The 10,505-nt window shown below is 41.4% G+C and overlaps 1 protein-coding gene across 2 annotated transcripts; it reads right to left on the reverse strand.

The window, feature by feature from the left end:
- Nucleotides 1–617: 617 nt before the first annotated feature.
- Nucleotides 618–10,303, reverse strand: TRMU (tRNA mitochondrial 2-thiouridylase). Of its 2 annotated transcripts, none has more exons than XM_059847300.1 (11): nt 10,190–10,303; nt 9,543–9,708; nt 8,338–8,444; nt 7,656–7,778; nt 6,391–6,563; nt 5,380–5,433; nt 4,783–4,849; nt 3,865–3,965; nt 2,708–2,852; nt 2,391–2,473; nt 618–1,211 (listed from the first exon to the last, which is right to left on the reverse strand). In XM_059847300.1, the coding sequence occupies exons 1-11, from the start codon at nt 10,275–10,277 to the stop codon at nt 1,065–1,067; spliced, it is 1,254 nt and encodes a 417-aa protein (XP_059703283.1). In that variant the 5' UTR covers nt 10,278–10,303; the 3' UTR covers nt 618–1,064. The 2 variants fall into 2 exon arrangements, with proteins under 2 accessions (XP_059703283.1, XP_059703285.1); XM_059847302.1 differs by lacking the exon at nt 10,190–10,303 and adding an exon at nt 9,808–10,033.
- Between the last annotated feature and the right edge of the window lie 202 nt (nt 10,304–10,505).

Below are 10,505 nucleotides of genomic sequence, written 5' to 3' on the forward strand. Positions count from 1 at the left end.
CCTTCTCAGACAATGAGTCTGCACTAAGCAAACACTATTCAGATTCACCTCTACCTCAGATGAGGATTCTTCAGTAGAACCATGAAATTCACTTCTGGTGATAAAAAATTCTACACCACCAGGAAGTCCTGCTCCTGCACAACTGTCCTTCAGGAACAGTTACCTTCTACTTCTATGCTGAAGGACAGGAATTCATTTTTGCTAACTTGCTGCAATGAAGTTTTACTATAAGCTTGGGCTGTCTTCAATATGTACCCAGTCTTTATAAACCTGTGTAATTTAGATGGAATATTCAGCTCCTCCTAAAAGTACTCAATTTTGAGACATGGCAACATCCAAGCATTATCAGGTCTGTATTAAGCTTGATACACAATAAGGAAATCCCTGTGAATTTGCATTTTTCTCACAACAATGCATTCTCCAGGAGACAAACCAAACAGCCTCAGACCTACGCAATTAACAGAAAATTAGTCAGTTGTGTGAAAACATTTAGCATTCAAGACTGTTAAGCCCCCAAGATTTGTAACTGTTTCATGTCAACATCTGAAGTGACTACTTCATACAGCTGAAGAATCCAAAGCATTTTTTGTAAAACTATGCAAAATGAAAAATAAGTATCTGCTGCCTGGAGTTCATTCCAAATGCTAAATTTAAACATCATTCATTCCTCTTGCAGAGTTCAAAGCACAAACATACATCTAGTGTAAAATAACATATGTACTTTACTAAGGACAGGTACCTTTAAGGAAGGGAAGAAAAGGCATTTCACTTACACATGAGAGACAGATTTATTATTTCAGCCATGATTTTTGTATTAAAATTCCTGTATGTGTTACCACTATTACAGAACACCTTAGGACATCCCTTGATACGTATTAATATAAACAGCACCATACAGCCCAGCTAAATTGCACCAAACTGGCTTTAGTTTTAAACTCCCTCAGTGCTAACAGTCAAGAGCTGGGACTCTCTGGTTAACTGGCCTTATGAACCACATTTATTACAGTTTTTCTTGTTCTCAGGCAGCAAATTCTCCAAAGTCCTTCAATAAACAATCCCAGGTGTTATGTTGCTGGTTCTATTTTGTCAATCTCTTCCTTCTTTGGACTCTCCTCTCGGTTTTTGCCCTGTTGCAAGGTATACACTGATGGGCCCATCCTCAGGATCTTCCCACTGCCCAGGCACTCATCTCCCTTGTAGAACACAGCAAACTAGAAGATAAACACAGGGAGAGTCTTTTTAGCAGCTGCAAAAACCACAGTGAGCAACTTCAGGCTGTGCAAGACCTGCTGGACAGTGAGCAATTTTTATCTGTTCTGTCTAAATCTTAAAAAAAACCCCGAAACAAACAAAAAACCCCAAATTACAGAGGATTTGTAGGCTCACATGAGTGTAAATTTATAAACATGTTGGTGGAAATTTCGTTATGAACTTCTACAAGGTCATCTCAAAACTCTTCAGTTATTGAGGCAGAGTGGATTGTGCTGGAAAGTTTCCTTTCCAAAGGGGATGACAAACGTAACATCATCTGCATCTTTACTTTTTTTCTCCCAGAAAACTGTGCCCAGCCTATGGTGGCACTTGTCAAAACATGAAGGGGGCTAAGGACTGTGGCAGCAGACCATCTGCAAGGAAGCAGCTGGAGCTCCTGATGTGCTCAGCAGGATCCTGCAGGAGAGGGGAGCCCAGACCTCCTGCCCTGTCTCACTACCTGGCAGTACAGAGCCTGGCTACAGGCTCAGCAGCTCCTGGCACACAGGGGATTCTCATGCCTCCCACAAGCTCTGGCTGGATTCTTCTCAGCTTCTCTCCACTCCAAACAGTTCTCAGATAATTTCCCTCCTGATGCGTCCCACAGGCCCCCAAGTATTGGGGAGGGTGGGTGGAACATATGCTGGGAGAAGGGATGCAGGGAATGCTTGAGAGCCAGCGTGCTGGAATGTGATGGACCATCTCTATACTGGCAATGTTAAAGGCATCCCTTTTAGGCACAGCACCTCCTCTCAGCTCTGTCTGGGACAATGGAATTCACCAGACAGAGTCTCACTACACAGGTTTGAACACTAAACCCATATTAAGCAGGCAATTACCAAATTAATGCCTTTCCAAATCTCTTTCTTGCAAACAACAACAGCTTCAATTTCTGCATATAAAACTGATTACCAGAGATGCTTCTATGTATTTCTAAAATTTGTAAGCAAGTGTCTTAGAATTTGAAACTAGAAACAATCTCCCTTAAAATAGCTGATAAACAGTCAAAATAGAGCTAACCATCCTCACATGCAAATAAATTAATTACTTTGCTCCAGCTAATAAAAAAGCTACTCTGTTTTATTAGCTAGATAAGGTAAGGCACAAAAATGGAAGGAAAACTACTTCTAATAGCTCACCTGTCCAGGTGTGATAGCTCTTGCTGGCTTCACTAGTGTTACCCACACACTCCCATCTTGGTTTAGAGTCAGGACACAAGGCACTAGAGCAGAAAATGATCAAACACCTGACAGTTAACCATCACGTTTACATTAAAGAAGGAAAAGCAAGGCTAAACAGATCTAAGAAAAGATACTACTGCACAGAATTGTTTTGTAAGACACTGCAGAAACAGGAAGGCCAAGCCAAAGCCTATCCACTATTACTGCAGAACTACACGAGCACGCTACCAGAGTGTCCCAAACTGAGTAAGAGAAGAAAAACAAGGTTTGACTACCCAGTGCCATCTGGTGCCGGAATCTGAAATGACATTCCATCATCTTCTCCCTAACCAGCTCTGCCGGCGGCTCCTCTGCGATCCAGTGCACGCGGTTTGTCCGCAGCAGGTCTCGGTACAGAGCGGGGTGATCTCTTGATGGTGCCTAAAAACACATTTATTTATTGCTGATGTTTTTGCCAAAGAGCATGTAACTTGTAAAGTGAAGCATGAAATACAGAAGAAGCATCAAGCCATGGCAAAATGAAGGCAATATGAGCAAGAAAGCAAACACTTATTAGCAGTTAAATTAGGCTAAAGCAAGCCTGAATGATTTGTCAGTCTCCGGCTCCTCAGAGTCACGTCTCTCTTCTTGTATGCTTTTCCCTCCAATTGCATTTCTGCCTTCTTCGGGCTGAGTTCAGAAATCTGAACTTCTTTAGCGTATCTCAACAAGATGCTACCTCCCTCTTCTCCAACTTCCCAAATGAACACCTCCCCAGCAAAGGCATTGCTTTGACAAACTTGCTGCAGGACATAAAATCTTTTCTTAGTGCTCCTGTCTGTTTCTTCTCAATTCTCATTTGATTGATTTTTGCAGTCCCCTGCACTGGCACATCAACAAGTAGCAGAGCACCTCATTATAATCACATCAGTATCCAGGAACTGCATGAACAGGAAGAAACATTATCAATGCCAGCAAGCTGCAGAACTCTGCATCACCTCATATGATTAGCCATTAACATATCAATTATTTATATGTTCTGCCTCAGTCTTCAAAATCATAAAACTGTATCACTGTCTCCTCATTCTTTTACTAGAAAAATAAAGCAGAAATATATCATAAACCTAGGTAATACACATTTTATAAACCACATCAAAATAACTAAGATAAAACCCTCATGCTTTAGAGTAGAAAATGAGAGTTCAGAGATTGCCTGATTCTTTTCAATATTTGCACTTTGCTTTGAAAAGCTCTATGCCAAAATCAAAAACAATTTGGTGCTCATGAAAAGCCTGTTTAGAAAAGATGTTTCACATCTGCTGATGCTATGCTAGTTGGTTCTTGTTTCCCCCAAGAGGAAAGCCGAGAATTCTGCCCAAGTTAGGCCATGTTCCATGCAGCAGCAGCCACAAAATGCATTAGTCATTTGCAAACCCAGTGTTAATTAACTCACCACAAAGACATCTCCAGTGCTGACATCTTTGTCTACAACAAACCAAGCATCCTTGAGGCCTGCCAGCCGAGCCCTCTGGCCTATTGTGAAGAGGAACCAACCTAAGGAAATATGAAAATGGAATCAGAATGCTGCTAGCAACTTTTCACCTTTTATTCCCAGAAGAACACATTAAAATAATTTCCCCAAAATTGTACCACTAAACAAAGAATAACAAACCAAGCTGTCTTAGAGAAGAGGGCCAGCCACAAACTAAACTAACATTTATTTGAAATTTCATCTGTAACTGAAACGCAAATTAAAGATTACAAATTAATCCATTTCAACTGTGCCATTCTTACGTCTTATAAAATATATACATTTATTTATTTCAGTTTCAATTTTTGGGTTATCTACCATTCAGTCTTGCCAGTCTCCCTTAATTTTATGTACCAGTGTAACATCCTGTTATCATAAATTACTTGGGAGAGGAACTCAGTTCTGGCAGCTTGAACTGAGGACAGCAAAGGAAGAAAACACAGGAGAGAATGAAAAGTTAAGGTGCCCATGTTGGTCCTCCTGTGCATCACTGAGGTGCATTTTCTTCTACAAAGTTTAGGTACTAAAGAATATGGAACTGAAGCACAGTCATTTTGAAGGAATTAAGTGAACAATGGTCTCTTGGTATTAAAATAACAAGTACTTAGTATTAACAGAGTAACCCTCATAATTATTTACTTTCTTGCAATACAGAACAAATAACCAAGAATCAGTTGTAGTTCAAGGCTCTACTATTGTATACAGTAAATTTTCCATGGTTTAACAAACTGGGTAAAACCTGTAGACTCCTTTGGGATTTCCCAAAATCTATCCCTCCAAACAGAAGCAGTTTTGTTCCATTTATCTAAAAGTAAGTTATTAAGGTGGGTGAGCCATTACCTTTGTGTCTTCCCATCACCTTCTTGTCTTCAATGGAAACAAAGTTACCAGGCTGAGGTTCCAAATACTAACAAAGAGGAAGAGGTAAGTCACAAGACAGCCCAAGAAAACTCCATAGCATATTTCAGATTCTGTCACTACATTCTCTCAAAGCTGAAAAACAACACTTCAAGAAGCAAACTCTGCCCAAGCAGCTTTCTGACTCCTCCTTGATGCTGCTCTCAGAGAAAAGCAGGAAGGGCAGTCCCTATCAGCAGTAATTCTAGGCTTCACTTCCCCTATCCTCACATATGTCAGGAGCAGCAGGATCCAGCACTTTGTCCCTCTCACATTCCAACCATTTGTCAGAGCCTGGCAGGCACAGGAGTGCATGTTCACCTCTTTTGCTCCAGAAAATGAGTGACAGTTGGTAGAGGGGCAAGATGCTTCCTACAGGCTGTGGGTGTCAGCTTCTAATTAGGCCTGTGGCTGCAAAGGGAGGTGGGACATTGCTACTTACAGTGGGCCACAAGCTGCTTTAGATTTTTCTACAGACAGTCTTTTAAAAACTGAACCCCAAAATAAAACAAAGATTGTCAGAGATTTAGCGTTGCTCACCTCAAGAAGGAAATTTTCGAAGTTTCTTTCACCAATGAAACAGACCCCCATACTCTGAAAAAGAAACAAGGAGTTGAATACACAAAAGCAGAGAAAAACATTGAAAATAATGTCTATTAATAATCTGTCCAAGATTTTTTTCCCCTCCCATGTATACCAAACTACCCTAGGCATCTCATAAACAAATCCGTAACATCTGCTGCAACACAGGCAAACTAATTCTATACAGAATCAGTGAGAGCTGTAAGCACAGAAGTAAGAGGGATAATAGGAAATGGAACATCTGTTCAATAAATACATTAACCTTGGTGACTAGGTTGTATGTATACTAAAAACAGATGTCTCTTTCATATTAAAGTACAAAAGTAACAAAATGATACAATGATGGTCCATCTCTTGAAAAAAAACCACTTTCAGAACCAAATAGGCTTTTCTCTTCCTCCCAGTTACTGCTGACATTCTTCAAACACTCATTCACTGAGGCTGAATAATAAACATGAACAGCAATCAAGGCAGCATCACCAACATAACTACTGCCTGCATTACAGCTCTTCAGATCAACTCATGAAGTCTCAGCTCGCAGAGAAACATAACTTTTTTTTTTAAGAGTAAATGTAGACAAACAGTATGATCCAATTTCTAAAGATATACTGAGAAATAATTTTAAGAGAAGAAGCTCTTAAAAGCTATGGAGAAAAAAAAAAGCTTCTCCCTTGCTCTGATAGAGAATGTTTTCCTTTAGGCTCATAGCATCCTACACATTCACCTTCATCTTAATTCTTCTGAGATACAACAGCAGACAAAATACCTGCAAGCTAAAATACACAACTAACCACAAGCTCCTAAAAGTACTTTTAAGGAAGTAGCCAGCTATGGAAAATGCTTCCCAACCCATTATATTATTCTTTTCTATCAGAAATGGATGGGTTGTCACAAGTTAAAGTTCAAACAGTTCAGGAAAGTAGTTTTAGAGAGAAATATAAATCAAAAGAGTGTTAAGTGTTACCATGCCTCTTTTTTCTTTAGCACATGATGAAGGTCATGTTCTGCTGCTATCTTCTTTACAAAACTTTTTGTTAAATCCCCTAAAGGGAAGATGGTTTTTCTCAAAGCATCCTGTGAAATCTGACTTAGAAAGAAGGTCTGGTCCTTAAAGAGGTCAGCCCCTTGAAGGAGTTTCACAGCTGCAAAGTGAAACACATAAAGCATCTCAACATAACTACTATTAATAGTTCAAATTCATTTTGACAATCGACATTTCTGATTTATTATTTTCAAATACGTGTTAACAAAAACACTTGGATATTTTCTTACCACTAAAAAGATCTAGAAGATTTTGTACTATACAGAATCCCACAAAGACTTACACTCCCTCATCTATTTCAATAGAGCACGTATCACTGGCAAGGACATCGACAATGCAAAAAGAAAAACAACTTTCACATTTCCTGTGAAATAGAGAATGAAGATTCAAATACCTTGGAGTGTACTGTTCTTCAGAAAAACACTGTTTTGCTCTGAAATCACCCTACTAGAAATCAATTATTTGAGCAATCAGTGGAGTTATTACCAATGCCCAGAGATGAGAGCCTGACTTTTTTCTTTAAAACAGATGAAATCTTCTGATTACCCAGATGAAATAGAATGGGTACAGTATTTCAATCATGTTCTGTCCCCTCTCTTCAAAATTAATAGCTCTGCTGCTGTACAAACACTACTTGTTTCTTGACTCAAACACAACCTAGAGGCCAACAGTTCAGTTACAAAGGGTGATACAAAATCTCAGGGGGCAAGGAAGCCCATCACAACACACAACACCTGCAAACCACAGCCTGTCACACACACAGACCATAGGTCCAGCTGGAGCCATTTCAACTTTCCAGAAGTAAAATTAAAACAAAGAAAGAAATAAACCCCTTTAAGTCCAGGGGTGGACAAAATAAAGTAGGGAATCTCTAATGTAAAATCATCACTGTGGCAGCTTTGCATAGCTTTAGTTTACAAGGTTTTTTCCCTTTGGATATAGCATGCTTCTCACCATATATCAGACATTCATCTGACTCTTAAAACAAGCAAATGTAATGCTTGACAAGTCAGGGTCATTTTCAGTAATATAAACACCCTTGTTTAGCACAAACAACCATCTACAAAGGCTGGGGTTTAATTGGTAACCATTGTGTGTAAGGTCACAAACATCCCTGATTCTGTGACACCAAATATAGTTTAAATTTCTCTTTTATATGTAGGACACAACATGAAATGAAGACACAACTTACTATTTCTAACTTCAAAACGGTTTCTGAAAAGCTTCTGTGGTCTTTTAGTATGTTTCTGTTGAAACACTTCCTCATCCTCCAGTGAGGTCCTGGCATAATGTCCAGTAGCAATTGCATCTGCTCCTATTAAGGAAAGAAAAACCAAACATAACATAAAGGCACAAACTTGAAAATCACATTTCAAAACACAATTGCAAACACACAGTAAGAAAAGCAGAAAGCAATGAAAGAAGAAAACCTAAAGAGAAGTCTTATACTGACAATAATCATACTACTGCTATTTAAATAATGCAAACTATTCACCAGCATGCCAGCACTTGTGCTTTTGTACTTGAAGGACCACCTAAGAATGTAAAACTTAACGGTCAGGTCAATGCATGTCCCCAAAATAAATCTGCTCCTACACATGAGCAACCTAAACGAGTGGAAGATGTCCCTGCCCAGGGCAGGGGAGCTGGACTTGATGACCTTTAAAGGTCCCTCCCAACCTGAACCATCTATGATTCTTTATGTAAAAGCAACCTTAAAACCAAATACTTTGCAAGGATGGACACACTACTACAGAGATTATGAGTTAGGCATGCACATGAACTCATGTATTTCCCCACCTTTTAAAGAGTTTGCTTCCTTTAAGTATTTCCATGGCACACACTCTGTACTGACACACTTGAAAATGCCTTACCAAGGTTATCCATAGCATAATGCAGAAAGTAGTTGAATTTGATGTGCTTGTTACACAAAATATCAGGATTAGGAGTCCTTCCCAATTCATACTCTTTTAAGAGGTCACTGTAAAATAAAGACTCAAATGTCTATCAGAATCATTAACATACATAATACTATCAGAAACTGAACAGTGTTCAAAAATGTTTTATGGTGAATAACTCTTTAAAGAGAGATCCAGAGGAGGAGTAAATTTAAAATCAGTGATGACAGTAAAGAAAAAAGGATTCTGAAACAAACTAAAACACTTGTAACAATGTTAGGAAATATTGTACAAATAAATCCTAAGAAGTTTTGTAGCACTTAGTTATTCTCTCACACCAAAAGGGGAAAAATTGAGTGAACCTTCCCAGAAAAGAGCTGTTTTGCTGTTTTCTTCACTGACTGTACAAAAGTTTGGTGCTCAGCTTGATGTCATTTCAACATGCAGTGCAAGTAGCATGACCAGGTTATTCCTCAGTTTCATGTAAGGTAATAACAGCACTACTTAAAGGGGGATGATGAAGATCAGGGAACAATTTTTATGTACTTTTGCCCAGTGCATTTAGATAAATTATGCTGTTATACCAATGTGTCCCTTCTTGTCCTACCTTCCACAACAATCTCTCAGCTTTTCCTATGTAGAACTTTGCCTAAAGTGCACAAATTCACAGAAAATCTGAGCACCCTTTTTAGAGAACAGTTTCAGACTTGTTCTAAGTTTAAAGAAGCAAGGCTAGGTCACAATCATTTTGTGCTAAACTGGATTCAGCATACATTATGTAAAATGCACTGTGTAAGTTACACACACAGACAATAACAGTATCCCATTAAATAATTTTTTTCAGGTTGCAGTAAGGTTGGGCCAGTACATCAGTAGATGAAGAAAAGCTGCAACAAAGCAATTGCTAAACACTCACACAAGCAGAAATCTCTAACTAAAAAAAATACCATATTAAAAGCAAAACATAAATTCTGACCTTAAGTACAAACAAGAGAAAAAATAATTCCTCAATATTTAACAGGCTTCAGGGCTTTCTCTCAGCATTGATAAAACTGCAATGAATTGCCATTGCTCATTATGTGTCCATTCTTACTTTTCATTGTAACACAATATCACATATATATCAGTATATTATATACCACAATATATTGAAAGACCAGCTATTGTAAATGTGTTTCTACCTGAATACTTCATTCCAGTATTCCTTCACGTAGGAAACCTGGTGAAACGGGATATCAAGCTTTTGGCACACCCGATAGGCATCTTCACAATCTCTGTCAATGGAGCAAGCTCCCTGCTCATCCAGAGGGTCCCAGTTCTTCATAAACACACCTGTCACCTGGTAGCCTATGAAATGACGGCAAGAATGACTTGGAAAGTTAAGCTTTTACAGCCTGGACACAAAGCCTGTGCTTCTCAAGAATAGCTTTATTAACTGCATCTTACCAAAGACGTGAGCAGCCCTGTGCTACGTTTTACAGTACAGTTACTGTACAGCTGGTTTTTGCTCTCGGTAATAGCTAATCCAAGCTCTTCCAGCAACCTAAGGCCACGGTAAGTCACATCTCCCGCCCGCTCTTTTACGGCCGTTCTGCCGCCCCCGCGGTGCCCGGCTGTCCGCGCTGCCCTGCCCGGCCTGGGGCCGCTCCACGGGCCCGAGGGGCGGCTGAGCGCGGGCAAGGCGCCGGCCGGACCTGGCTGCGCGGGGACCGAGAGGGGAGGCGCGGGCCCCGCAGCACGGCACGGGGCAGGGCCGGGCCCCACCGCCCCACTCCCTCCGCCCCGGCCCCGGCCCCGGCCCCGGCCCCGGCCCAGCCCCAGCCCGCACCTCGGCGGCGCAGCAGCAGCGCGGCCACGGCGCTGTCCACGCCGCCGGACACAGCGCAGGCCACGCGGCGCGCCTGGGCCGCCAGCATCGCCCCCGCCGCCGCTTCCGCCCGCCCCGTGCTGCCCGCAGCGCCTGCGCGCCGCGCCGCGCCGGGTAGGGCCGGGCCGGGCCGGGCAGCGGCGCGGCCGGAGGGGAGCGCCCCGGGACAAGGAGCAGAGGACGCCTCTGGCCCCCACCAGGCCACCCACAACCCGCACACGTGCTCGGCCCGACCCCTCCCACTGCCCATGAGCCTCAGGACGAGCACCGGGAGTCC

The sequence above is a fragment of the Haemorhous mexicanus genome, chromosome 5, assembly GCF_027477595.1.
Source record: "Haemorhous mexicanus isolate bHaeMex1 chromosome 5, bHaeMex1.pri, whole genome shotgun sequence".
NCBI lineage: Eukaryota > Metazoa > Chordata > Aves > Passeriformes > Fringillidae > Haemorhous > Haemorhous mexicanus.

Bases quoted from the DNA above. Each gene is read 5' to 3' on its own strand.
- TRMU (XM_059847300.1), bottom strand. From the start codon at position 10,277: ATGCTGGCGGCCCAGGCGCGCCGCGTGGCCTGCGCTGTGTCCGGCGGC. The intron at 9,709-10,189 runs GTGCGGGCTGGG...GTCATTTCATAG, and splicing joins GCTGCTGCTGCGCCGCCGAG to GCTACCAGGTGACAGGTGTG. The intron at 2,853-3,864 runs GTGAGTTAATTA...ATGTGTTTTTAG, and splicing joins GCACTGGAGATGTCTTTGTG to GCACCATCAAGAGATCACCC.